Source organism: Blastomyces dermatitidis, assembly GCF_000003525.1.
Source record: "Blastomyces dermatitidis ER-3 genomic scaffold supercont1.3, whole genome shotgun sequence".
NCBI classification, from domain to species: Eukaryota; Fungi; Ascomycota; class Eurotiomycetes; order Onygenales; family Ajellomycetaceae; genus Blastomyces; species Blastomyces dermatitidis.
In genome coordinates this window covers 6,663,344-6,689,364 of record NW_025544776.1, presented here as the reverse complement: position 1 = coordinate 6,689,364, position 26,021 = coordinate 6,663,344, and the positions used below count along the sequence as shown (strand labels likewise).

The 26,021-nt window shown below is 48.8% G+C and overlaps 7 protein-coding genes across 12 annotated transcripts; 4 read left to right on the top strand and 3 right to left on the bottom strand.

The window, feature by feature from the left end:
* The first annotated feature begins 109 nt into the window (after nucleotides 1–109).
* BDCG_03687 (manganese ion homeostasis) lies at nucleotides 110–4,144 on the top strand. The gene is made up of 2 exons (XM_045419332.1): nucleotides 110–1,074; nucleotides 1,216–4,144. Exons 1-2 carry the CDS (start codon nucleotides 763–765, stop codon nucleotides 2,917–2,919), a joined length of 2,016 nt encoding a protein of 671 aa, XP_045275666.1. The 5' UTR covers nucleotides 110–762; the 3' UTR covers nucleotides 2,920–4,144.
* A 2,086-nt stretch (nucleotides 4,145–6,230) lies between these two features.
* On the top strand, nucleotides 6,231–10,919 carry BDCG_03685. 2 transcript variants are annotated; one of them, XM_045419330.1, is made up of 8 exons: nucleotides 6,231–7,470; nucleotides 7,551–8,748; nucleotides 8,820–8,941; nucleotides 9,030–9,278; nucleotides 9,349–9,443; nucleotides 9,507–9,710; nucleotides 9,773–9,894; nucleotides 9,990–10,919. In XM_045419330.1, exons 2-8 carry the CDS (start codon nucleotides 8,511–8,513, stop codon nucleotides 10,886–10,888), a joined length of 1,929 nt encoding a protein of 642 aa, XP_045280565.1. In that variant the 5' UTR covers nucleotides 6,231–7,470; nucleotides 7,551–8,510; the 3' UTR covers nucleotides 10,889–10,919. The 2 variants fall into 2 exon arrangements, with proteins under 2 accessions (XP_045280565.1, XP_045280566.1); XM_045419331.1 differs by having other exon boundaries at nucleotides 7,447–8,748.
* A 1,290-nt stretch (nucleotides 10,920–12,209) lies between these two features.
* On the top strand, nucleotides 12,210–16,709 carry BDCG_03684 (TamA protein). Of its 3 annotated transcripts, none has more exons than XM_045419328.1 (3): nucleotides 12,561–12,648; nucleotides 12,755–13,700; nucleotides 13,834–16,709. In XM_045419328.1, the coding sequence occupies exons 2-3, from the start codon at nucleotides 13,252–13,254 to the stop codon at nucleotides 16,127–16,129; spliced, it is 2,745 nt and encodes a 914-aa protein (XP_045280563.1). In that variant the 5' UTR covers nucleotides 12,561–12,648; nucleotides 12,755–13,251; the 3' UTR covers nucleotides 16,130–16,709. The 3 variants fall into 3 exon arrangements, with proteins under 3 accessions (XP_045280562.1, XP_045280563.1, XP_045280564.1); XM_045419329.1 differs by lacking the exon at nucleotides 12,561–12,648 and adding an exon at nucleotides 12,651–12,679; XM_045419327.1 differs by having other exon boundaries at nucleotides 12,210–13,700.
* BDCG_03683 (ribosome biogenesis protein N) lies at nucleotides 16,273–18,228 on the bottom strand. The gene is made up of 4 exons (XM_045419326.1): nucleotides 18,136–18,228; nucleotides 18,032–18,067; nucleotides 17,231–17,950; nucleotides 16,273–17,149 (listed from the first exon to the last, which is right to left on the bottom strand). Exons 1-4 carry the CDS (start codon nucleotides 18,147–18,149, stop codon nucleotides 17,134–17,136), a joined length of 786 nt encoding a protein of 261 aa, XP_045275665.1. The 5' UTR covers nucleotides 18,150–18,228; the 3' UTR covers nucleotides 16,273–17,133.
* BDCG_03682 (aconitate hydratase) lies at nucleotides 18,066–19,920 on the top strand. Its single transcript, XM_045419325.1, has one exon. The coding sequence runs from the start codon at nucleotides 18,427–18,429 to the stop codon at nucleotides 19,243–19,245; it is 819 nt and encodes a 272-aa protein (XP_045275664.1). The 5' UTR covers nucleotides 18,066–18,426; the 3' UTR covers nucleotides 19,246–19,920.
* On the bottom strand, nucleotides 18,236–22,890 carry BDCG_03681 (TTK protein kinase). Its single transcript, XM_045419324.1, has one exon. The coding sequence runs from the start codon at nucleotides 22,765–22,767 to the stop codon at nucleotides 20,140–20,142; it is 2,628 nt and encodes an 875-aa protein (XP_045275663.1). The 5' UTR covers nucleotides 22,768–22,890; the 3' UTR covers nucleotides 18,236–20,139.
* Nucleotides 22,891–22,943: 53 nt separating this feature from the next.
* Nucleotides 22,944–25,726, bottom strand: BDCG_16769. Of its 3 annotated transcripts, none has more exons than XM_045425965.1 (5): nucleotides 25,521–25,692; nucleotides 25,344–25,434; nucleotides 25,097–25,261; nucleotides 23,709–25,038; nucleotides 22,966–23,589 (listed from the first exon to the last, which is right to left on the bottom strand). In XM_045425965.1, exons 1-4 carry the CDS (start codon nucleotides 25,622–25,624, stop codon nucleotides 23,767–23,769), a joined length of 1,632 nt encoding a protein of 543 aa, XP_045280561.1. In that variant the 5' UTR covers nucleotides 25,625–25,692; the 3' UTR covers nucleotides 22,966–23,589; nucleotides 23,709–23,766. The 3 variants fall into 3 exon arrangements, with proteins under 3 accessions (XP_045280560.1, XP_045280561.1, XP_045280559.1); XM_045425963.1 differs by having other exon boundaries at nucleotides 22,979–23,589; nucleotides 23,779–25,038; XM_045425964.1 differs by having other exon boundaries at nucleotides 22,944–25,038; nucleotides 25,521–25,726.
* Between the last annotated feature and the right edge of the window lie 295 nt (nucleotides 25,727–26,021).

The following is a 26,021-nucleotide window of genomic DNA, read 5'->3' as shown; positions in this document are numbered from 1 at the left end:
GAATCTAGCAAAAGGGTAAATTATCTGTAGAAGAAAAGGGGCTAAAAGTGTTGGACCTTCCTATCACAGTCTAGCGTAGCTTATTTTAAAATACTAAGGGCCCAGAACCTTTGGAGTCGCTAGTTTCTTAAAGGAGATATCAACGTGTTTAGCTCGATTATCCTCCAACAAACCTCCGCTACTCAGAAGAATTTTGACTCTGTGATAAACCGGCCTGCAAAGTAATTCTTCTCCGGCGGCTCGTTTCTCTAGCGATTGCGATTGCCTTGAAAGCCCATGCCGACTTTGTTCCGCATCACCGAACCCAAGGCCCACTCACGGCGCGACAGGAGAAAGCATCAGGACGTGTGCTTAATACAATAACTAGCAGTTACTGGCGCCCAAGAAAGCGGAACAAAAGCGGAGATAAAACCCGGTAGGGAGCGGAAAAAGCGAAAAAAGAAAAACAAGCAAAAGACAACGAACAAGGACGAGCACAGAACTTGGAGAGCAGCGCAGGCGAACGGCGACAACGATGCTCCTTCGACCGTCCGTATTCCCTCACCGATTGTCCATATAGCATCTCAGCTACGGGCTATATTGCATTGTGCACATCCATTCGACTCTCATATACTACATGCAGCGCGATCAAAGGAGCGAGAGCCTATACCTACCAGCCAGGAACACCCGAGCCGCATCTGCCAAGTCCAACCGCCCACCGATGCTACATAACTAATACCATCAAACCATATAAAACGAGAAGTAAAAGATAAACGAGCAATAATGGCCTCTCGCTCCCATCGCGACCACTTCGTGGAACCACCCTCTCTTGTTTGGCGTATATACAACTCCCTCCCACCCGTTGTAACAACGACCATTGCAAGTATACAAACTCAAGCAACTCGTTTAGGTGCCTCATGTACCCGGGAGACCAGGCGGAGGACACGATGCGGATATGTGCTGAGACTGCTACGGCTGGCGTGCTCGTTGCAGAATGTCCTGATTCTTCTTTGGGGAGTGACGCTTTGGTGGGGGGAACGGACTGTGTTCAGGGATAGCGTGCGAGGGTGTGAGTGGACAGGGTGGGAACAATGGGTCTGTCTACTATTTTTTTTTTCTTTTTTTCACATATTCTCTTTGTCCTCTCATTGTTACTATCTATTATGTTGCTATTTTTATGAGATGCTTCATTTGGTATAAGGTCTTTGAAAACTGACACATTCCGCGTATATGTAGCCGGAACAAGCCGTGCCGCATCATGTTGTGTTTATTGCGGACCCTCAGTTGGTCGACCCACATACATATCCCGGCCGGCCGTGGCCGCTCTCGTCACTGACAGTATTTTACGCTGATCTATATCTCTACAGAACTTACTCGTTGCTTCAGCGAGATCTGAGACCGGATACCACCTTCTTCTTAGGGGATTTGTTTGATGGGGGGAGGGAATGGGGAACGGAGAGGAGCTCGAGTCCAGAGGAAAGATTTAAAAAATATGGGCACAGTGTCTGGATGGAAGAGTATCGACGGTTCGTTCGACTGTTTTTCGATACATGGAAATTGGGAGGGGTCGATTCCGCTGCTAGCGAACGGGGCCGGAAGATCATCGCCAGTCTGCCGGGCAATCATGATCTAGGATTTGGGCATGGGATACAAAAGCCCGTGCTCGAGCGGTTCCAGACTTATTTTGGCGTTGGGAATCGCGTAGACGTCTTGGGCAATCACTCGTTTGTCTCCGTCGACACCGTTTCGTTGAGCGCAATGGATCAGCCGGATCCTGAAACTGGCGGTTCCGGGGGTGACGAGATATGGAGAGCGGCCGATGACTTTCTAAATGATCTTTCAAATGTAAAGGCACGCGCAGTTAAGCAAGAATTGCTTGCTCTCCAGGGCTATGCGGAGAATTATTTTACCCCCTCCAGGGTTGTCGATGCCGCTAACCCCTCCCCACCGGTGATATCCTCTGCACCACCTGAGGATATAGATCTCCCTACAATTATCCTTACACATGTGCCTTTCTACCGTGAACCAGGGACACCCTGTGGACCCCTGCGAGAACGTTTTCCGCCATCCTCTACAGACCCATTACCGGAGAAGGACGAAAGAAATGCTATCAGGGTCTCTCGTGGTTACCAATACCAAAATGTCCTCTCGGACGCAATAGGCAGGAAAATAATAAGAAGCGCAGGAGCCAACGTAAAGCAGATATACTCCGGCGATGACCATGACTATTGTGAAATCATCCATCGCGAATTCAGCAGCTCGCCCAAGGAGATCACCGTGAAAACCTTATCATTGGCAATGGGGGTGCGCCGGCCGGGCTTCCAAATGGCCAGTCTCTACAACTCTATCGACCTCCAGACGGGAAACGCCATAAACACAGAATCTTCATCTTCTTCCTCCACGATCCAAAACCACCTGTGCCTCCTCCCCGACCAAATCTCCATCTTCATCCAATACGGCTACGTCCTCTTCCTTACCATCCTCGTCCTCCTTGTCCGCGCCGTTGCCCGCACATTCCGCACAGCCCAAGACCCAACATCACCAGCATCATCGCATGACTCCACAACCCTCCTCCCCCTCACCCACAGCCGCCAGCCTTCCAAACACCTAGACAAGTCCGCTCTCTCCACAACCTCCAGCACCTCAACCTCCTCCCCCACCTATCACAGTGAAAACCGATTCTCAAATCGCACAACCGGCACTGGCCATGATGAAGTTAGCGAGAGCCTACGACGGTCCGACTTGGCGCTGGACGAGAAGTTGAGGGATGGCAGCTGGGCCCCGAAAAGGGGTGCTGCCAGCAGTAGTAGCTATGATCGCGTCGGTGGCGGTAGAAGCAGCTTCAGACATGTGCTACGTACGGAGTTTGTCAAGCCGCTTATGCGCATTGCGATTGTAGCGGGGATATTTTACCTGTGGTTGGTATGGACGTGGTTGTGATGATTTATTTGTATTTCGAATTTGAATGCATGCATGTGCCTAAACCGGCTGCGGCTGGGTAGGGTTGGTGCGAGTTTTTTTTTTCCCGCATTTTTCCGCATTTTTTCACTTTGAGAACTTTGGCTATTTTGTGGTCATTTGCATCCTGCTATGTATAGTAGCGCGCTGGTATTTGTTTTTATAGTTTACTGACCTCCCTTCTAGAAATTTGTACGAACCAGCGACTCGCCTGCACCATTTTCTCAGATGCACCACAGAGTTTAGCTCTAGCAATTACATTATTAACTACTTTTGAACTATTAATAGCTATTTATACTGAAAGTCCAAAATATTGCGCCCACACGGAGGCTTGTTGAAAGAATAGACTCCAGTGGTCTGGCTTAAATTCGGAGTCAGATAACATCCATGGATTTGAACCCAATACCCCCCGTTTGGCTTCACTACTAACGGAGATGCTGGTTGATACCGGTGTATATGAAAGCTCTTATCACTGCAATCAGTTATTACACATCGAACATGGTCAATTTCTCCTTATCCGCTCACCTGTTTCCCCTATGATATATTTGTTCAAGCCAAATAAGGTTGGATATCCATGTCAGCGCCTTAACCTGTTCTAAAGTCTATAAAACTTAAGAGGTGAGCCTAGAGAATAAATACATGGAGAGTTGGATGCTGTTATTCTAAAACACCCCGACGGTCAATCGCCCCTCGTTATCGTCTCTTCCAACGTTATTTTCCCGATGAATATAACTTGGTCGAGCAATCCAGCTAGATCCTTGACGCATTTCCCCTTGAGGTTGAACAACGGCATTCCTGCGATATAATCTCTGGCACCACCAGTGTGCCTATACCGTTCTCAACTCGCTCATCATTTGCCAACCAACTAGCGCTGAAGAATTCAATTCTTCTTCGTCCTCTCGTCTGGCTGGCTCCTCGTATCTGTCGCCGTGCGCTCTCTACTCTACTCTAGAAGTGATGAGGTTTGACCCCAAAACGATGATCGAACATGGAATACTCTGGGCCGAACATCAGGACCCTATATAGGCATGTCAATCACGCTCATATCATGAGTTTCTTTGGAGAATGTTTCTTCCGTGTGCTGGAGAGCTATGGAGTTCCTGAGTAAGGAAGAGCTGGATGGTATGTTCCTCTTGTGCGCGCATGTACGAATTGGACATTCGGAGACAGGTTATCTACTCTGACATGGTTGGTACATACATGTAACTTTTTTTTTTTTTTTTTTTTTTTTTTTTTCCAATCAACATTTGGGTATCCAAGAGCAATCTTCAATGGTTATTATCCACGGCAAAATCATACATCTTGCTCAGATGGACATTAAAGGCCCCAATGAAGTGACCTTGCAGAATGTAAACTTTGAATAGATTCATGGAGATAACCATGGCCTGGAATGAAGATGTTAGCATCTGAAATAACTATCAGTCCATCTAATTAATAGTTCCTATTAATTATCGGCGTGGACCTACACGGCGGACTGACTTCTCAATAGAATTTTGCACGAGGACTCTCCGGATATACGAGCGAGTGCTCACGCTCCACCGCCCGCATCTTTCACTTCATGAAAGCGGTTACTGCGAGAATCTCAGATCGAAGAAGCGAGTCACGCTCATTTGCCGGATGGTCACATATCATCAGGAGAGTCCCATGTGGTTTCAGCTTTGAGAATATGTTGTGCACGTAGCGAACAAGAAGTAGGGGAGGGTAGATATTTTCACGACCTCTCTTGCCATGGTGAAGGGAAATCCTAGCCTACATCACTAAGATAATGTACTGTACATGACACTAGGCAATTCCCGCCCATCAAAGTACTGCTGCATCTCTCCAATATCGAAGTTGCCTGGCGGAGGCAGCTGATGAGCTGAAACATCTCCATCCGTCCAGAGCGATGGGGAGCAAGGGGGGATTGAAAGGGTTTTTTGAGGGAGAACCGGCGTAAAACACCGCGTCTCAGATTCAGAAGATGATGAACCCTCAGCCTTACTAGTAGAGGGGCTCAGCGGGCATATTCTCAAGCACTGCTGCTCAGTGTGGTCCAGGACAGGACGGTCTGGGATTTCCTCAAGGATCGATACTAGGCTCTTCAACTGACTATACCACTGCTTCCTGATTTCGAGTCTCCTTTTAGATTGGTTATCGTGCAGCCGTTGCTCCCATCTCCGTAAATAGGGTTCTTTCCTGTGCTGTGATCGCCATCCCAGATGCTATTGGCAAGGACCTGTGCCCGTGCCTGCATGGTGTATATATACTGCGTACACTCCGTACAAGCCGCAGTTTTATTTTCCGGCGGAGCTTAAAAATAAATTCCATGCTCATCATAGCCTTATATTGGAGGGGCTTGGTACCTGGTTAACCAGCCAAGCTTTAGGCGTCAAGCCCCGAAACAAGGCCCAAATGTTTTGAGGCTGTCAACTGGTCATAAATATGTCTAGCCTCTGCAATAGCTAAAGTTAAAAGGGAATAGCCTTGTCCGTTTTCTTTTTCGTCTTTCTCTCTTTCTTTCCTTTTCTTTTGGTGATCAATGTGCCATTTGCCAAATGTATGTATGTACATGCATAAAATATTGAAGTTTATGCAGGGACGAGTATTTGTTATTTTGGTGGCTCACGGATTAGTTAACTGTCCCGCGGCCCGTTGACGTCAATGTATCCATGATTCGGGTTTGTGATTGAGGTAGCAGCAGACCTTGAAGAATACCATGTTCGGCAGTTACGTAGCCTCTCCTACATGGATCAGAGTCTATAGTGCTTCGTAAAGAGGTAGTAGTATCTCCATCAGAGGGAAACGCGAAGAACAGCACAAAAGAGGATCGAAGTCCCCCTTCATACTCCTCAGTAAGCAATCATAATGTCAGCAGATGACCGGCATATTCCCCTGAAGAGAACAGCAAAATGCCTTAGTTATGTTCTAGTAGCAAGGGTTAACAACACTTGCTCTGTCCTTTAAACTCTTGTGATGTCCACTTACATTCTCTGTATTTCCCTCGAGTGGGGGGGTATACTGCGAATTGCGAATGGAAATTAACGGGAGGACTGGACATTGCGCTGCGCCTTTGCAAGATATGCACCACGAGAACTGCATGGATCCGAGTCCAGGAGTGTGAGCAGAATTTAATTAGGTACGCAAATTCTTTCTCTGCCCGTAGGCTGTGTGCCGCAGTACGGTCTGTAGATACTCCGATGTTCAAAAATGATAACAGCAGACTGGATAGTACATGTACATTACATTTCAGTACGAGTACAGAGTACTATGAAGGTTAATGATGTGAATATTCTATTCTGACTTTGTCTGTTATCCTGCCATGGCCCATGGGGGAAGAATAATCCTCGGCTTTCACAAGGGTTGTAGTTGTGAACTTGGGATGAGGATAAGCATCTGTCACCCCTTGCCCCACACAAGCCCATACACAGCTCTATACAAGCGCCTCGCTAACCTCGCACCATACATAACATATAACTACTGCGTAACATCGCCAAACAAGCATCCCCGGAGCCCGTTGTCTCTTAGCGCGAAGACCATTGTGAACCGCTGGCGAGTGACTGACATTATTTTCAAACCTCAACACATGGTAAAAAAAATAAATAAACCACGACAAAACCACCAGGCTAATCCGCAATTTATCAAGAAGGATTTATGCAGAGCCTGAGACTATTCCCCTCAGAAACGGCACGCCAGTGGCCAATCAAGGAAGATACAAAGTCTCCATCCCTCTGCACCGCCACTGTCAGAGTGAAGATCGCAATCCAAGTTTTCCACCGCCAAAGTTGGAGAGGAGAGGAAAGAAGGAAAGTCTCGCGGTCTCTCGGGGTTTGACCTCGCATGGCTGTCTCTCGGTATCCAACGTTATTTATCAAGCAATCATTTATCGAGAGATTCTAGATCACGCAGCGTGACGATGCTGTGCATTATTGCCCCGTAGAGGTTTCAAATTGGAATCTGTCAGGCGCGCTGGAAAAGAATATGCCCTACAGCTTCTATGTACACACCTATTCAGGAAGAGACATACATACACATACATACAAAGGGCGAAGGGCTGGGTACACAGGGAGGAATAATGACAATGAGGTTACATACACCGTCATTACCGCGATGGAACAGCCCTCTCTGGGTTCAATGGGTTGAGATCCCGGCATCTGAGACAGCAGGATCGTGATGGATGGGTTGATTGTTTCACCATTACGTTAGGACTGGTCTAGGGTGGTTTTCGGGGACGAGCAAATACTTCCGTTTGGAAACAGATCGCAACACGCCCGTTTACCTGACGCATCCGTACATTACTATGATAGGTGCTCCATAAATCGCTTCTCTGACGCCAGGCGGCGCCTGGCTTGCATGCTCCATGCTGGTGGTTGAGTATCTTACGAAAAACAAGCTTCAGCCGTTTCCTCTTTTTACGAAAAGATTCTGTCCAACCGATGAGATGGAACTCGGGACGATTCTAGGCACACCGCCCAGTCCGGATCGGATCAGCAGCATTATCAGCGATAATCACGAAATCCTCCGTCCAGATAGATGTCCATCACGATGCTTGTTTGAGTATGTGGGTCATGTGACAATCACTCCATCAAACTTTGCTGCGAGTAATTGGCTGTTCGGTCGAGCTGACTTGGAGATAGATAGGCGGATGGAAAGGTCGATGGTTGTGTGTGTATCCATCTGAACGACTGCACAAAAGTGGTTGTGGGCGCAGAATTATGCCTGGTATCGTCAAGGAAGGACGGTATGGTATCAGGGGGGGTGTAAGTGTAAGAATGGAACCCTCCTCCTCCCCTCTTCCATGGCCAGAATCCCAGCAGTTGATCGACAGCCGAGTCTGCACGGATCCAACCTACTGCGCGCTTCAGATGTAGCCCAATCAGGTCCGCCGCTTAGGATTTCTTTGCCTTTTTCAGACCCGGCCTGAGTCCAGGCCAACGAGCCAAAGGACCCAGCAAGGGCCCGACGATGGCGGTCTAAGTGGAGGCTTGTCCCCTGACTAGCCAGCCTTAGCGGCAGCTAGCTTTGTTTGCAACAGCCAGCGGTCCGTCCGCATACACTTCAACCCAAGGAGAAAAAGAACGAGCCCGAGAGCAGCCCGAAAAGCGTTGCCCCAAAAGCAAAACCCCGTATTATTTATTTGCCGTATTCGTTCGACGACTCCCTCATGCTTCCACGTCGCGCACCTTCCATCTCTCTCGTTTCTCCTCCTTTCTCACCCTCATAATCCTCATCCTCTTCTTCTCCATAACCTCCTCCTTCTTCCCTCTCCGCGAGGATTACTCTCTTTTACTCCCTCCGTTCGCTCCTTTTTTTGTCATATATCGTTTGAGGATTTCTCTGGACTTTACTCGCTGAAGGGGAAAAAAAAAAGGAAAACTTAAAAGAAGCATCACGCCAGCCAGGTTCCAGAACAACCGTGTGACACTTCGGGCTCGATGATTCCCTGAACGGACTTCAAACGGTTTCTTCAACCCTTCCCTCCTTCTATCCAGTCTCTACCACACCACCCGTATCTCATATGCTACAGTTGAAAGGGGATATAAAATAACACCCCTATACACTCTTTTTGTTTAATATTATTTCGGGCTATCATAATCATGGGGCCCTATCGATGGAAAGTGCTCCTCCTGCTGAATGTGCTGCTGGGCGTTGCTTCGGCTGTCACTATTTCAGGCGCGAGGGGTGGCGTCAATCACCATACCGGTGAACGACCCGCTCGCAAGGACATCAACAGGCTGCAGTGGTCTGGCCCAGAGTGGGATCTCTACATCCAGGCCCTCAAGGCTTACCAGGAAGAGGACCGGAGTCATCTTTTGAGCTATCATCAGGTCGCTGGTAAGAGATGCGCCCCAAGGACTCAAGGACGCATGTATTAGTTGTGCATATATCTAACATTTAGAATTTAGGTATTCATGGTTACCCTTATAAATCCTGGGATGGCGTGGAGGGTTTGGGGGGTGCTGGTTATTGCTCTCACGGTTCGACTCTGTTCCCCGTATGGCATCGTCCTTACCTTGCCATGTATGAGGTTAGTGAAGTTTTAGTTTCGTTATTTGTTCGGTATTAAGTATCCTCTGCATAGACCAAAAATTCTAACACGCGTTACCAATCGGTAGGAGAGAATCTCGCGCTATGCCCACGCGATTGCCAACACGTACCCGCCAATCATCCGAGGAATTTATCAAAAAGCTGCAAGTGATTTGAGAATTCCATATTGGGACTGGGCCAGCGATCCGGAGCTTCCCCGCTCTGTGATCACCCCGGAGCTTAACATCAATACCCCGGAAGGATTGAGGACTGTTCGGAACCCACTTTACGACTACGCTATCAATCCATCGGCTCAAGAAGGCTTCCCCATTGACTCTGTTAGTAGATTCCTCGTTTTGAACTGGCGGCCGGTATATGAGTACTTTTCACTGACACCCAGCTCTTCAGCTTTCGAGATACCACAGAACCGTCCGCAACCCCGACGAGCAGGGTGTATCCCAGGTCGAGGCGATCCAGAGAACTCTGAATGCGAACGGTGCCCTGTAAGTCAAAAAATTTAAGTAACAGAGCGATTTGAGTAATGCCGCCTAACAGTCAAACTTTAGCATTCGAATCAACACCTATCAACTTCTTGCTGGCGAAACCAACTACACCGTGTTCTCCACTGATGCTCTCCCGGACCGCCACGGAAGTTTCAACAACCTGGAGAACATTCACGGTCTCATTCACAATTCTGTTGGAGGCAATGGTGGACATATGACGTACACCCCCTGGTCCGCCTATGACCCGATCTTCTGGCTCCACCATACGTTAGTGAAAAAAAAAAGTCTCGTCCTCCCTCTTACAGGCAGCGTGCTAATTGATGTTACAGCAACGTCGACCGCGTCGTCGCTCTGTGGCAAGCTGTCCACCCTGAATCATACGTACAGCCTCTGCCAAACCGTGGCGGAGATTTCATGAAGAGACCGGGAACCTGGGAAGATGCAAAAACTCGTACGTGCACCTCTTCTCCTCTGGAATTTTCCAGTGTAGCCAAAAGAAAAAAAAAGAGAGAGAGAAACGAGAAAAATACTAACCTTCATTTTCAGCATTTGCGCCCTTCCGCGACCCCAACAACCGATTCTACAATGCCGAAACCTCTCGAAGCATGAGACCCTTCGGCTACACCTATCCCGAGATTAGGGACTGGGGCGTTACCCCAGAGCAGCTGTCCAGGAACGTCCGCATGGAAATCAACCGACTGTACAACAGACCAGGCGACAACAACAGAAAGCGCAGCACCGCTCTCACCGCGCGCGCTGCGCACCACCACGGCATGATCATGCACAAGCGCATGCCCAACCTCGCCGAGGACACCCTGGACGACCTCAAGAAACTCAACTTCAAGGTTAAGGAATTCTTCGAAGACCTAGGCAAATTCAGCTTGCTCAACTTCATCAAGCTGGGCATCAACAACCTGGAGAAGCAGTGGGTTATCAACATCCGAGCGAACAAGTTCGCACTCCCCCACGCATACAACATCCACTTCTTCCTCTCGGAGCCCCCCGAAGAGTCCTGCGACTGGGCCTCTGCCCCTAACCTGATCGGCACCTTCGCCTCCTTCGCCTCCTCCATGGGCTCCCCAGCCAACAGAACTCGCGACATGTACGGACAGATCCCTCTCTCGCATGTGCTGGCTGTGGTGTGGGACAGCAAGATGATCCTCGACCTGGAGGACACGACGATTCTGCCGCTGCTGGAGAAGCACCTTGAGTGGCGCGTGCAGGATCTGACGGGCAAGGTTGTGGATGCTGGTGAGCTTATCGGGAGCTCCACGGGCCACTCCCGCGGGCTGGAGATTACGATTGCGGAGCGTGATGTTACGCCCTTGACGGGTGATGAGAAGGAGCGGGATCACTTCCCGATTCTTGGCGAATGGAAGATGTTTAAGGATATTACCCAGAAGGAGAAGAAGAAGAAGCAGTGCAAGCCTAAGTACAAAGTCTAAGGAATATTTTCTTTGCAACCTTTTTTTTTTTTTTTTTTTTTTTTTTTTTTTTTTTTTTTTTTTTTTGGTTTTGTTTTTGGATAGAGTGAGGGAAGAAAGGGGGAGGAAGCGTTGGGAAGGGAGAAAAAAGAATAAAAAATGGGCTATATATGCCTAGAGAAGAAAAGCTATCAACACGACTTCCATCCCCCCTTTTTTTTTTTTTTTTTTTTTTTTTTTTTTTTTTTTTTTTTTTATTTTTTTTTATACATATTGGTCTGATGCTCATCCGGTTCCTTCCGTTCCTGTCTCCCAAATTTTCATGCCGTGTATTTATTATATATTATATATTTACCTTATTTTCTACTTAGTATATATAGTAATCTCTACAGCTCTAACCTACATACGTAGCTTTATGTTCTATATCCCCTACTAGGGTCAGAGTCAAGAGTCAGAATTTGCAGAAGACCGAGTTTGTACAGTCCCCATCCCATGCCTTGCATCATAGTAGTTATTATACTCACTCCGTACTTATACTTTATATCTCGACGCCACCGGCAAGGCTCACTCCAATCACCCTTATTCATCTAGAATAATAATGCTGGAAGTGGGACCTGAAATATCTTCACAAAAGAGCAGCACATAGCTGTTCAGCCACCGCGCTGTGCCCCAGCCCCAGCTGCCATTCCCAATCCTGGACGCTTGTAACTACGTAATAGGAGGCCCCAAAGCAGACTAGCCGAGTTGCAACGGTCGGGATGGAACACAGGGAAAGTTTCTGGGCGCTGGCGCTGGCTGGCGCGTGTTTCCGCAGCCAATGGACGGGGAGATGCTTATCTCTAGATAAATGGAGAGGAGAGGAGAGGAGAGGAGAGAGGGGAGAGGAGAGAGGGGAGAGGAGAGAGGAGAGCAGTGAGGATGGCGGGGAGAATATATATATATAGAGAGAGAGAGAGAAGTCTAGAGGGGAGAGAGAGTCTGCGTTTCTGATGAACGAACAAACTACCATACAATAATAATATAATAATAATAATATATGGAATGCCGCTGCGTAAGTTACCCCGGGCATAAATATTGGGGTTCAACTCAAATAATATCAAATAAAATAAGCTCTCGAATCTTGAATATCTGTTACGTCTTGAAAACTACCTAGCCCTCCTAGTTACTAATATTCAATATGGTTGGAATTTTTCTTAACTTTTTCTTCTTCAAGGGATATATAGATATATATAGGGTTCAGTGGAAGTGAAACAAGTAACTATATACACTACATATGTATTATTTTTACTTTTATAACGGCGCGGGAGCTGATCGATCCCCAGATAAATTTCAAACACAAAAGTTCCTTTTTTTTTTTTTTTTTTTGGGAAATCCCCATAGGCGTGTTGTGTTATGTATAGCCATTGAAGAATTTCCCTTCCTATACGCAGTAGTTCTACCTACTAAACTTAAACAAAGGAACCAAGTACTCCGTAGTAGAGAGTGAGAGAGTGAGAGAGAGGGTTTTTGATTTATTATTTATTTATTTGTTGCTGTGTTTTAGAACTATTAGTTAAGTTATTTACTACATTTATTTATTTTTTGCCTGTCCGTTTCGAAATTTATCCCCAATATCATATCCCAATCTCCACATCTCCACACACGCTGCAACTCCACCACCCATCGTCATCCTCATCATCCTCGTCATCCTCGTCATCCTCGCCATCCTCGCCATCCTCGCCATGAGCCAGCTGGTATATGTGGCAATTGATTGTCTAGATTCCCGCTTCGAGCTGAGTTAGGTTCGCTCAACCCTCGGATACCCTCTTTACCGTCCGTCCCCATCTCAAGAATGCCCCGTCAATATTATTTATCAATTCAACTACAGCTAACTAGCTAGTTAACTAGTAGTTAGAGGTTATAGCTAGTTACCTGGCGCCGGTAGGTAGGTAGGAATTAAAATACCAAAAAAAAAAAAAAAAAAAAAAAAAAAAAAAAAAAAAAAACATAACGCAGAAGGGGAGAAGACAGATATAACTATCTACTCCGCCCCCCGTTGATGCCAATCGGTTCCTTTCTCCCTTTCCTTGTTATTTGGAATTGAGAGCGAAAGAGAATGGCTACAGCTGCTGCGACCAAACCATCCCCAACTCCCCGCCCGCAACTCGCCCCGGTCTAGCCTCGAATTCCGCTCTGACTACAACCCCCTCCACACTCCTGCTGTGCTGTGCTACGGTTGCTGCTCCGGCTAGCTCTAATAGAATTAATATATCAATAAATAATAACTTATCAGTTTCTCGCCTGCCATCATTATCACCTCCGCCCGCTGTGCTTTGGGGGGTAGTGGTATCATTCCCCCGCTCCACCTATCCCGCCAACTACATTCCTCACCCCGCCCGGATAGCATGCACCACAAAACACATAGCAAACAATTCATCACAATGAGCAATCCCGCTCCTAACGGCTACCTTGTAGCCGCGGGAGCTGTTGCCCCTATTGCGACAAGAACATCAACATCAACGACAACAACAACAACCACCACAACCACAATCGCTAATACTTCCACCACAACCGCAACAACGACATCAGCAGCACCGAAAACTGCGGGGAGTCCCACAGGCCTCTCTCCCAGACCCATCTGTGACGCCTGTTATAGGCGCAAGAGCAGATGTGCCATGAACGAGTCGATCAAAAAGTGCTACTCGTGCGATTTCCATCGGCAGGATTGTACGTTTAATTATCGCGTGCAGGCGCAGCAGGTACAGGCACAGAGTCAACTGGGCAAGAGGAAGTTTCAGGACGAACTTGGCGTGGGACCTGGCACTGATGCTGAGGAGGATGAGTGTGTTAAGCGGTGCGTGCCTTCGGTTGGGCTATATTGCATTTTTCTTTTTGCATCCCTTTGATATGGGACCGGTGAAAGGCTCTCGTTATCTTTGTTTTCTAATATCTTTAAAACTTCTTCTAAATATACTATACTATTATAGGCCCGCTACTGAAAAACCGTACATAGGGGTGGCTCCAGACTCCCCTCTTGAAGCCTCATTTGCGACCAGCCAACATATCGGCATGACAACAGAGCTTGAGCCACTCCTACTAGACTTTCTAACTCTCGACCACAACAACGAAAGCCCCTTGGCCACATCCCGCGTGCGCAAATGCGCCGATGACGGAACCTTCATGCGAGTGATTGACGGCTTTCATGCCCGGCATGAGCTTCACGCCATATCCATCGAAACCATTGAGAACGCGGTTAACCCCTTTGGGCCCATCCTCATCGATAATTTCTTCCAACATGCCAACCCGCCATTTCCTGTGATAATGGAAGACGCCTTCCGTCATTCGTATCAGACGAGGCGGAATTTGTCGCCCGTGCTGCTGGCAGCCGTGTACTTTATCTCCTTGAAATGGCTGGATCAAGGGACGGAGGATGCGAGCGTCCGACCAGGGTCAGGACCCGGCATGCAGACGCTACGAAAACCGGATGCTACTCGTCTGGAGTTGATGGCTACACGATTACTTAACGAATCTCTCGTGCGACCGCACATCTCCACCGTCCAAGCAGGTCTGCTCCTCTCCCAGAAATCAACCCTAAACACCCCTACGCTAATCACTCAGCTCGTGACTGCCGGCTACGATCTGGGTTTGCACCAAGACTGCAGTAACTGGAAAATTACTTCGTGGGAACGGGGGTTGCGCAAGCGGCTGGCCTGGGCCCTCTATGTGCAGGATAAATGGTGCGCTCTCGTCCACGGCCGCCCATCACATATCTTCGCAGCGAACTGGACCGTGGAGGAATTAACGTCGGCCGATTTCACGGATATGCATTCTTCAAGAAATTGTAGCGATAACGATAACATTAATGACAGGAGGGATCTGGATATTTCTTCATCTGCAGGCCCAGGTGCCGTCTTCTTCAGTCACTTCGTCACTCTAACTGCCATCCTCTCCGAAATCCTCGATACCTTCTACACCCTCCAAGCCACCTCTGAATTCTCCGCGGCGGGCCCGCAACGAACCCGAATAATCCTCGAGCGGGCAAAACCTATTCAAATCCGTCTAAAACAGTGGTTCACGTCTCTACCAGATGAGTTGAGGATGGACCATCACCAATACCCCGTAAACACTAACAGCAGCAATTACCCCAGCGCCGACCTGATGAGTGTAGATTCAATTATAAATACAATTACAAACAACTCAAACCACTCAAACTTCAACGGCGGCCTACACCTCGCCTACTTCGCCACCGAAATAACCCTTCACAGGACCATAATCCGCTCTCTAGGCCCGGACTCCGCAGATCCATATCTATCACACATCTGCCGCTCAGCGGCAAAAACGCGACTAATTTCCGCCATGGACTTTGTCAACAGATTGCGTCCCGCCAATTTACGGTCATTCTGGCCATCAGCATCCCGGGCAAACTTCGCGCTAATCAGTTCGTTTGGCATTCTGCTGCGGGCCACGGCGCTGACGAGGGAGGAGGAAGAGTTTTATCGAATGCGTCTGGGTGAATATCGGTGGACGCTTAGCGTGAGTTGTAAAGATGCGGAGTTTTTGGCTGGAGCGATTGAAGGGTTGGATATGGGGATATGTTTGCTGAATAACGTGCCGCCGAAGAGGGGATTGGACGAGGTTGTGGCGGACGGTTATGGAGATGGATATAGGGGTGGTGATGGCGGCGGCGGTGGTGGTGGTGGAAACGGTAATGGGAAGGAGAATGGGAAGGAGAATGGGAAGGAGAATGGGAAGGGCCTCAGTACAGCTACTGCCATCCCCAAGGCGGACGATGAGATTAATATCATCGTCGAGGACAAGGCGGGGTTGGATGTCGATCCGGAGCTCGAAGAGGAGATGGAGCAGCTCGAGGCGATGGAGCAGCTCGAAGCGATGGAGCAGATGGATGAAGGAGAAGATATCTATTCCTTCTCCTCCGGCGAGTATTCAGAGGAATATCCCCGCCCGTCGAACCTGGGCGGCAGGCCCAGAGGCAAGAACGGTAATCCCTGCTACAAGCGCGGTCACCACCGTCATCATCATAATGATAGTCACCTCCAAGGCGCGGACCGCAGTGGCAGCACCGGCTTGTTTCCGGATAACGCCTATACCAACATAGACGTACCACCCATGGACATCCCAAAACTACACGGCGCCCGTGAGTTCGCAAGCCGGAACCTGAACAGGAGAGGAAACAACAACAACAACAGGAACCTGGAACCTGGGCCAGGGGAATCGGAATGCCAGCGTCCATACCAACACCAATGCCAGTGCCGGTGTTGGTGATCGGAGATCCAGCTCGTTGCCATCTGCTTTTCTGGGCTCGCGTCGCCGGCGACGTCAAATGGAAGGCGAGAGAGGGAGAGTGGAAAGGAGGGAGCAGGAGATAGATGGCCACAGACGATGTTCGAGACGGACGGCTTATTTATATATCTGGATGCCGTATGTCGACGGAGGGGTGAGTGTCAGGGACTTTGCGTGTTGAACTAATATATAGGGCGTAGCTCTGCGCTGGCGTGTTGGCTTTCTTTCGGTTGACTTACCTACTACTACCCCCCCCTTTTGCGTTTTAAAAATATAGATTGTGTTTTACATGGTTGGGTGTTTTTCTGGCACTTTTTCTTTTTTGTATAGTCGCACGGCGTGTATATATTCTTAAGATAACTCTTCATTTCGTCGTCTCATATTCCCCTGCTTCTTGCTTTGATCCCCATCTACTATGTAGATTGCAGCTATCACTCACGAAATTAATGAGATAACCAAAACCCAGAATTTGAACCATTTTCCCTCAGATCCACCCACTAGCTATTATCGATAATCAGTGAGGCTCTATCCTCTAACTCGATTCTACAGAACTTGAATGAGGAGGTAAAAAGATAGAAAATTAAATTCATTCATACAAAGGCGCGTCTAAAATACCTGAACGCGGTGCGTAACTCGAAAAAAATAAAATAAAATAAAAAAGGCAAACCCCTGCAATAATTTTGTTCCCATGTATTGTCTATATCGCCCAAACGCCATTTGGAAGCAAGACAAAAAAAGCAAATAGAATGGATGTGAGGTATCTGAAGGTGTTTGGCTTAATGCGTCTCTGTATCCTCCATCACATCTTCTGGACGCGACGGAAGAAAACGTTGGTTTTCGCCGGGAACCGAGTCCCATAGCTGGTGCTTTACATTGCTCCCTTAGCAGGGAGGATGGAGAAGGAGAAATATCGTAGCTAACAGCCAAAAGATGTCGGTAAAGTTCAGGGATATATTAAGAAAAAATTAAAATAAAAATTAAACCGATTACACCAAAAGTACACTATCGACCAAATTAGTTCACGGTCCTTCAGTCAAACGACTCGGGGAGGGGGGGAGTATGTAAAATAGAGAAGAAACTCACGCATTAACACATCCATCATTTTCACAGTTATTAGTAATCTGTGCCAGCTTGCCCCATAGCACCTTCCCGCTTGCCGTAACTTGTCCCAGTTCACTAACGTTGACTTCGATAATGGTTCCCTTGGTCAACACTCCCAGTTGCGTGTACATAGGGTTCTGGGGGTTCTTCTTGACACTAATAATCGGAAGCTGTACTGTAACGCCTAGCTTCGGATGCGTGACGTTCGCCTTCTTATAACGCAGGCCCATGGGCCGAATGAAGCGCTCGTACTTGACGGGGCGCCGCGTGAAGTCTGCGCCAACAAAGGTAGGTTTCGTAATCATACGCTTCCACGATTTCTTCGATGTTTTCTTCCCCGTCGTGACGACCTTGAACATCTCCTCCTCGCTTATTCCCTTAACTTTGGGCAAGGGAACGGCGAACTGAGCGGCCTTCTCGGCACGTTTATTCTTAATGGCGCTCGAGAGCGACTTCGCATTAGTTTCCTGGGATCTGTCTAGAAGGTAGTTTGGTAGTGGCGTGGAGGAAGGCTCGTTGGGTGCAGACGACTTGACGTCTTTCTCTTCTTGCGCCCTGATCCGTTTCTTCATCTCGATCTTCTCCGCATGGCGCTTCTTCTGGTATAGCTTGGCCCGCAGGCCGCGGAAGGACTGCGCATCGTGAGACTGCTTGTGCGATTCACGGGCTATGCGCTTTCGGGTGCGTTCCTCGTGGTCGAGGCTGTTTTATGAAGAGAGGAGGACGTTAGTTTGTTGTATCATATTTGCAGGGTAGCCTGTATTGGTTTCATGATTCACATACCGCTTCCCGTGCTGCTTCTGCCATCGCTCGATGTATCTGGAAGATTTTGTCAGCGGGCCCAGCCACGAAGTCAAAAAGGAGCAACGAATATTGGGCAAACGAACTCGTTCTGAGGCATCGTGAAGTCGGAAAGAGCAGGCCTTTATATATCTGAAAGACCTCAACAGCAACACTCTCTCCGTGGATCTTCACATCAGAAAAAAGTTGAGGTTGGTTATCGCGAAAACTAGCGAAATCACATGATTATTACATAAGCTACAAATACATGTGACTTGTACGGTAACCGCAGCGGCTATTTGCGACATCCCGATTTTGATTTTCTCCAACTTCATTTGGAGTAGACAAGCAATATACCGCCATCTTGAAGGAGGCGGACGCTCCGTAGCAATTGACGGATGATCAGGCCTTACACCCGTCGTATTATTAGGAGACATCTGCACAATACCACAGCAGCCATGTTCGCGAGATCTACCTTCCGCACCGCCCTCGACATCCGGTGGATGCCCTCCATCATCCCGTCGACTCGAGCAGCATGCATGCATCAAGCCTCAGCAACTCCCTTCCATGCAACAGCCCCTGAAATCCCTCCACAGTCACCCACGAAGGGTTCCAGTGAACAGACTACATCACAAACCCCCGAGACAGCTGTCCCATCACAATCTGAATTGTCCACACTACAAAGCTCATCCGCATCAACATCAGCATCGACAACGCCAACCATCCCACCAAACAAACTCCCGATTCAACCCACCTTCACAAAGCCCCTAACCCTCACGCCATCCCTAACCTCTCTTCTCCCACATCTCACAACACAAACGCCCCACTACATCACCGCGCACCTCCACGCGCGCCCCTATCTCCTGACAGAGGGGGACACACTGCGCCTCCCCTTCCTCATGCCCAACGTGCAAGCCGGCGACATCCTCCGCTTCAACCGGGCGTCCGTGATCGGTTCGCGCGACTTCACGCTCAAGGGGGCGCCGTACGTTGACGAGCGACTCTTCGAGTGTCGGGTGAGGGTTATTGGCACAGAGTCGGAGCCGCTGCGGATTAAGGAGAAGACCAAGCAGAGGCAGAGACATGTGAGGCGGGTAAAGAGCAAGCATAGGTATACGATTCTGAGGGTTGTGGATGTGAAGGTTAAGGGGGTGGATGAGTTGGTTAGGGAGGGGGCGGAGATTGTGAGTGAAGAGGTGGAGGGAGAGCAGACGTAGTAGGGGTGAAAACGTCAGATTTCTTGCATGCATATTTGGGTTATTTTGCTGGGCGGAGTGGGGGACAGATCCTTCTTTTCTGTTTGCTTACTGAGTGTATATTATCGCAGGATGCAAGAGGTTCGGTGCTGTGGGATTTTGTGGTTCGGCTACCCGACATTTAGGAACTGTTCAATCCTTCTCTCTCCCATGCCTTGGATAAAAATTTTGTCATGTACCATTATATTCCAATTACACGTCATGTTTTCTTGTATGTTCAGAAGATCCTTGTAAATGCAGAAGTATATAGCAATGCGACATTCAAGTTGAGCTGGTCACCCACTGACGTAGTCAGTTAACAGATTGTCCGCCTTGCGATGGGAAAGCCAAAGGAAAACTCCAACACTCCAGAATGGTAAAGGGTAAATGTTCATATCCACGATGATGTATAAAATAATGAAAAGGTCTCTATCGAAAGTTATAGACTTGTATGGTAATGTCAACAAGTAGTCGAGGCGCTGGAAGAGTTGATCAAACAAGACTCCAAGAAACAGAGATAAAGCGTGGAAATAGTGTATGAAGTACGTGGGTAGTTCTCCCGAAGAAAAGACAACGCTGGAACGCAGCAAATGGAATCGAACAATCAAAATATGCCCTAGGCAAGGTATTAAATAATAAAAAGGAAAGGAAATATAGCCAAGACAAACCCAATAATAGCCTTTGGCCCATGGGGGGAAAAGATACTCCGCAACACCCGGCCAAAAGCTAAACTCACCACAAGAATGAAAAGTCCCCATGAAATGATCCCAAGACACCTATCCAAAATATAGAAAGCCGTAGAAGGCAAGGGTAGGAAACCAAAGGAAAGAGAAAAAAAATACAAAATAATGAATGACAGCGAACAGTCGCAATAGGTCAAAGGGCATCTTCTTCGAGCGCCGACTGAATCTTCGCAAAGAACCCAGCCGGCCACGCAGCGAGATCCTCATCCTTCGGCGGTCCTCTTGCCCGACAATGATTGACGACATTAGTTAATATCCTCCCCAACATCTCCTGAGTCATTGGCACCGAACCCTCCAAGTTCGCTTCTGGATATAGGAACGGATCTCGCTGCCCCAGCAATTCTTGCACCGTGGGTCGCAGACGTGGGTCGCGCTGAAGGCAGCGCTTCATAGTCCGGATGAGGCCCGGTGGTACGGACGCACCACCAATGCCGAAAGCTGGGAAGTCAATGATCACTTTCGGATTCGGTATGGCCATGATGCGCTCGAAGGGTTTGGTGATATGCGCGAAGGGCGGGTCGCCGTAGACCATTTTATAGAGGATGCAACCTAAACTCCAGACGTCGCTTGGTTTACCGACTTTCATCATCTTGCCAACCGTCGAGGGGAGGCCGCTTGCGGCATTGATGTCGATAAGAGTTTCGGGTGCCATGTAGTTTGGTGTGCCAATTTGTTGCTCGCGATGGACGTTGACGGTGTCATCCTGGATCTTGTTTGCGATGCCAAAGTCAATTAGTTTTAGGTTTCCTTTCACCAGGACAAAATTGGCAGGTTTAAGATCTGAGTGGACGACGTCGAAGGCGTGAACGGCTTGGACGCACTCGAGCATTTCCTTCCAGTAATATCGTGTAAAGGCAGAATCAAAAATAGCGTCTTCTGTATTCAGTCGTAGCGTGAGGATCCTTTGTAGGTCCGACTCGCCAAACTCCATGAGAACACTAAGCGCATGCTTCTCCTCGTTGACTTCGTAATCAAACAATCGTACCACACGATCCACATTCTCAAGCTTTTTGAGTAAATCGATCTCTCCCTTATACCCGGCAAGCGCAATCGGGTCAACATCCTCCAAATTGACTCGCTTGAGCGCAAATATTTTGCAATTTTCAGCCATGACGCGGTAGACTCTAGAACTGCCGCCTCGCCCAATGCAATCTAATCGAGTAAAAGGCTTACGATTAATGGTAACCTGTACTCGTTTCTTCCTGGCTTGCGACGAACTAGCTCCTGCAGGAGCAGTCGCGGTTTCCAAGACGCTCATTTTAGGAGGGGGCGGTGCTGGCCTGTGTGGAGTGTTATTATCTTTTGGAGCTAGAGGTCTACGAGGTGAAATTGTTGGCGGCGCGGGTTTGGCTAGCTCCTTGCCATCGTCATAAACCACAGAGAACTTTTCCGCCTTATCTAAAAGGCTGAAGGCCTGGGACTTCGGTTTTCTGAATGTTGGTGGCGGATCATTCTCCTGACCTCCGCCCGTAGGTCTCGAAAGGAAAGGAGGCACGTGGTAAAATGCGGGTGCGTCTCTGGTAGATCGTGACGAATCTTTTCCCTCCGCTGATAATGGAGATTTCGATTTTGAACTAGGAACTTGGGGTGAATTGGATCTCAAGAGACCTCTATCAGAGGGTATTTCTGGCTCTGGGAGTCTCATCGGAATCTGTAATGGCACGGGGGGTCCAGTACGACTTTCGGAGTGCCTCAGGTACGGTTGAGGTTTTTCGAGATCCTGGTCGCGAGCACGGAGGGGTTCAGATTCCTGTTGATGCGGCTCCTCTTTGCTCGTATGAGGGCTGCCGTTTGAACTTGGCCAATCATTTGCCGGCTCTTCTTCCACATCTTCACTTTGCCTTCTAATAACACCACGACGCGCTGGTCCGTTAAGAAACGAGCCCGTTAATTTGCCAACCCTCTTCACTCGTAACGAGTTTTGCATTCCCGTATCCTCACCAGGGCGCGGTCGTAGCACACTAAGTGAAGAACCAGATCGGTATACATTCTCTTCTCGTCGTCGCTCATCGCCGGGAGAGGAACGGTCCCCAAGACGACTTCCTCCTTCTCTGGATGATCTCTCGCTCGACCTAGTTCCACTGGGTGACACGGTTGATTGAGAGTCAGAATTGCTCCTGGACGCCGTAACTCGCACTACTCTGGTCCTTGGGGCTGCAGGTGTAATAAAATCCCCACCATGAGGATAGCGCTGATCAGATCCATCTAATATGCTTTCATCCTTTCTTTCTGACCGGGGGCTTTCTCTGCCTAAACTGCTTGGAGAAAGGCGGGGCGAACTGACTCTCACGACTCTTGGGACCGGGCTCCCTGTAGCCCGCTCCCTTGGCGACGCAATCCGGACCTGTTTCTCTTGTAGTTTTCGCGATTGTAGAGAGCGTAGTTCACCATTTATGTTTATGGGCTCGTTTTGGACATGGCTCGCATTACTTCCACGGTACGGGGAGGTATCAATATTCGAACCATCCGCCTCTCCTAATAACGCCTTGACGGATGCGCTGAATTTGATGGGCTCGGGAAAGTCGTCGTCGGAGCTGTCTCCGATGGAAAAGGAACGGGGTCTCGACATTTGAAAAGGTGGGTTGTGGGATCCGGATGAGCCTGAATTGGGTAATACACGGGTGGAAATGGATCGAGAAATTGTTGTTCGAGGAAGTTGGTGTCGCGACGAAAGCGACGACCGTGGCCGTTGAAAGCTGTTGCTGTACGTAAGAGGAATTGGCAGGGGTGTCGTGGATGTTGAGGTTGTTGTTGTTGCCATATCAATAACCCCGGACGCGTAACTGGACGCATCAATTCCCGTTGTCGAATATGTTCATGTCAGTTGAGGGTCGTAAGTTGCAGACAAGCGGAGTTGATCTGGATGGTGAGGATGCTGTCACGTGCACATGTCAATAATGTTTCCATGACAACCGTATACTTTTGTATGCGACCAGACTCTGATCAGGTCTGGAAGTGCTGGAACAGAAATATGCTGGCATTATTGCTTCTATAGTCGGGTCCGGTCCCTGGATCTCCTTGCGCTGACAGATATTTATTCCAGCCTAAGAGGGAGACAAAAAGGCTATGTATATTATTATGAAATATACACCCCCGCCTCCCCCCCAATGTGCTACGCTCTTTACATATATAGCATGCACACTCGTAGAGCCCACTGAAAGTCAACAAGTGAGAAGCTGGAATAGAACGTGTGGACTGAGAAACGATTAGGAAAACCTCGCAACAAAATATGCATTATGTACCCTCCGTAGGACTCGTAAAATAGATGCAATAAATTCACTAGCCGAACCGCTTTACATCAAGAAAAGAGAAAAGCTCAATATCACTGCTCATTTAGGTAGCAGTTGGAGCTCGACGGCGCTATAAGCCCATCGCCACCACAACAACATTCAGGGAAAAATGGAATCTACGTTTCCCACGACGGCTTCTTTTAGTCTCGCGTCTTAACAGTTTATACTTACCCCGGGTGGGAAGTCCCTTTTCCCTTCGCATTTTCTCTGCGTAGCGCCTTGACCTTCTCTCGCGCAAGTCTTTCACGAAGCTCAGTACCTGTTAAACGGGCTTTGGAAGACTGAGTTCGTTTCTGAGATCGGAGCAACAAAATAGAAGAAAAGAACAAATACGTTAGCAAAATTGAATTTATTATTCACTAGGTAAAGGTGTGATTATCAGGAGGTTATAAAGAAGAATTCCAGCACAAACATCATTTACTCATTATTTAATTTCTCTCCTTGTTTTCATTATTAGAAACGGAATGATTTCAGCTACCCACCTCTTCAGGGCTTGCGGCTTTCTTGTCCTCCTTTTCCTTGTCTTCCACTTCCTTTTTTTCTTGGGAGCCTTTAAGTTCAGGTTCCGGCTCCGAACTTTTGGCTCTACACGGGATAGGAGGAGGCGGTGAGTGCGAGCCTTTCGTTTCCTTGTCTTCTTGTGAATTAGCTACGACCGTCTGCTCTTTCTCTGGAGCTGGAGGAGGGGATGCTGAAGCGCCCTTGTGGCGTCTTCTGGGTGCTGGGGCGTATCTCTCAATTGATTGATGTCTTTTCCTGTCATTTCTATCCCGACGTGCACTGCGGCTGTTAGAGCGGCTACGGTCACGATCACGGTCACGATCATGGTCATGGAAGGGGCTGCGGGAGCGAGATCGGGACCTGCTTCTGCTTGGACTTCTGCGTCTGCGGTAACTAGGTCGTTCTCTGGTTCGGCTGTGACTGCGACTGCGGCTTCGGCTTCGGCTTAGACGACGGCGAGCATCGTGGGATTTGGGATGGTCCTTGGTAATATCAGCTCGTGAATCTGCTCTATAATCTTTCGCACCGGGTGATGGTGATCTTCTCCCTCGGCCTCCCCTTGCACGCTTGTCACCATTCACTCGGGACGGCGATCGTGAGCGCGACCTGTGGCGCGACGAGGACGGGGAGCGAGATATTGACGGGGAGTCGCGGCGGTGACGGCTAATTCTTGGTGAAATAGAGCGGGAGGGGCTCCTAGAGGAAGGGGTGGGCGATTTTCTCCGGCGTCTTCTGGGAGAACGTGAGCGATCTGATCTACTGACAGAACTAGACCTTGCACGAATATCATCATGGTCGGGGCTACGCCATCTTCTCCTTTTGCGGCCCCTCGTGTCTGGTGAACGAGAGTAACTTGGCGATCGTCGACGCCTGGTGGGTCCGTGACGGCCACGGTCCCTTCGATGGGGAGACGGAGAGAGCGATGAGCGTGAGGTCGATCGCGATACAGATCGGGATATTGACCTAGACGCACGACGGCCACGATCTTCTGTCCAGCGTGAACTTCTACCCCCAGAAGGAGCCCAGGTATCTGCCTTGCGCCTACCAAAGCCGTCTCGGTATCTCTCCAAACTTCTCCGCCGTGGTGGTGAGCGAGCATCTCTATCAGCCCACCGATTCCTGCCTCTGCCGCGACCGCGTTCGGCACGTTCGCGCTCCCGCAAAGCTTCTAGCTCACGTTCGCGCGCCCTCTCTTCTTCCCTACGCCGTCTAGCTTCTTCAGCTAGTCTTTCAGATTCGAGCTGTGCAAAAGTTAGCATAGAGAACCTATTCCAGAATTGTTGTTTTTGGAGAAACCACTTTTTCTTGTCTCAGTTCCAGTTTCTTAGCCTCCAGTAACTCCTTCGGTACGCCTTGTGGGTTGGTTTGGGCGCTGAGGCATAAATTCCAGAGTTCCTTACAAAACTTGGGCGTATCCTTGTCTAAAAAGCCAGTGAGTTGAATCTGTAGGAGTTTGATATCCGGCTACCAACGAACATGGGTGCACTGTTAGCATCTATACTGAACGCTCACCCGTGGTATCAACAGAAACAGGGCGCAGACTTACAAACCGAGCCCCCTCGAGCAAATTGAAACAGAGTTCGATAACGACATCATCCTCATTTCCTAGGATTCCGGAAATTTTGCCAGCAATCCATCTATGATAAGAAAGGGTTGAAATAAATGTCAGTAATCACAACATCGCGATCGCGCGCAACATGTAAGTTTCACTGAGCCAACTCACTTCTTCATCACCTCTATATTAACCTTTTGCATGTCCACCTTTTTGGCAAACTCTGGCGGGAATTTGGTCTGCCGTATTAGCTTTGCCTCCGCAGTGGTCGCCATGGTGGGCAATGTCTCTGCCCGAATAAATGTCGGGGGAAGCTTGTTGGCTAAGGCTTGCTGGGTGGAGATAATGTCCGAAGCTTCAATTTGTTCTCTCTAAAGACGTCTTTGGTATGTCCGGCGCGCCGCAGTGGCTGGAACCGGAATAACTTAATGCCACAGTAAATTGCTACAGTTATCTCACGTGATTAATTATCAACAACCTTGGATGGAACCTTTCATTTTTCTTTTCTTACAGAACAAGCATCAAATGCTCGCTTACGCTCGCTTTTCTGCTTGCGCAGCCCCCTCTACCACTTCCACCCTCCCCCCCAACCACTCCCTACCCCCCCTTTACCACCCCTTCCACCCCTTACCCTCTACCCCCTCTACCACCACCACCACCTCTACCGCCCCT

Excerpts from the sequence above, each read along its gene's own strand:
- BDCG_03681 (XM_045419324.1), bottom strand. The coding sequence starts at position 22,767 with ATGGCAACAACAACAACCTCAACATCCACGACACCCCTGCCAATTCCT.
- BDCG_03685 (XM_045419330.1), top strand. The coding sequence starts at position 8,511 with ATGGGGCCCTATCGATGGAAAGTGCTCCTCCTGCTGAATGTGCTGCTG. Across the intron at positions 8,942-9,029 it reads CTTACCTTGCCATGTATGAG|GAGAGAATCTCGCGCTATGC; the intron begins GTTAGTGAAGTT and ends ACCAATCGGTAG. Across the intron at positions 9,279-9,348 it reads AAGGCTTCCCCATTGACTCT|CTTTCGAGATACCACAGAAC; the intron begins GTTAGTAGATTC and ends CCAGCTCTTCAG.
- BDCG_03687 (XM_045419332.1), top strand. The coding sequence starts at position 763 with ATGGCCTCTCGCTCCCATCGCGACCACTTCGTGGAACCACCCTCTCTT. Across the intron at positions 1,075-1,215 it reads GGACAGGGTGGGAACAATGG|CCGGAACAAGCCGTGCCGCA; the intron begins GTCTGTCTACTA and ends GCGTATATGTAG.
- BDCG_03684 (XM_045419327.1), top strand. The coding sequence starts at position 13,252 with ATGCACCACAAAACACATAGCAAACAATTCATCACAATGAGCAATCCC. Across the intron at positions 13,701-13,833 it reads GAGGATGAGTGTGTTAAGCG|GCCCGCTACTGAAAAACCGT; the intron begins GTGCGTGCCTTC and ends ATACTATTATAG.
- BDCG_16769 (XM_045425963.1), bottom strand. The coding sequence starts at position 25,624 with ATGGCGACCACTGCGGAGGCAAAGCTAATACGGCAGACCAAATTCCCG. Across the intron at positions 25,262-25,343 it reads TGCTCGAGGGGGCTCGGTTT|CCGGATATCAAACTCCTACA; the intron begins GTAAGTCTGCGC and ends GTTCGTTGGTAG. Across the intron at positions 23,590-23,778 it reads AAGCCGCAAGCCCTGAAGAG|AAACGAACTCAGTCTTCCAA; the intron begins GTGGGTAGCTGA and ends CTCCGATCTCAG.
- BDCG_03683 (XM_045419326.1), bottom strand. Across the intron at positions 17,951-18,031 it reads CAGAAGCAGCACGGGAAGCG|CCTCGACCACGAGGAACGCA; the intron begins GTATGTGAATCA and ends TTCATAAAACAG.
- BDCG_03682 (XM_045419325.1), top strand. The coding sequence starts at position 18,427 with ATGATCAGGCCTTACACCCGTCGTATTATTAGGAGACATCTGCACAAT.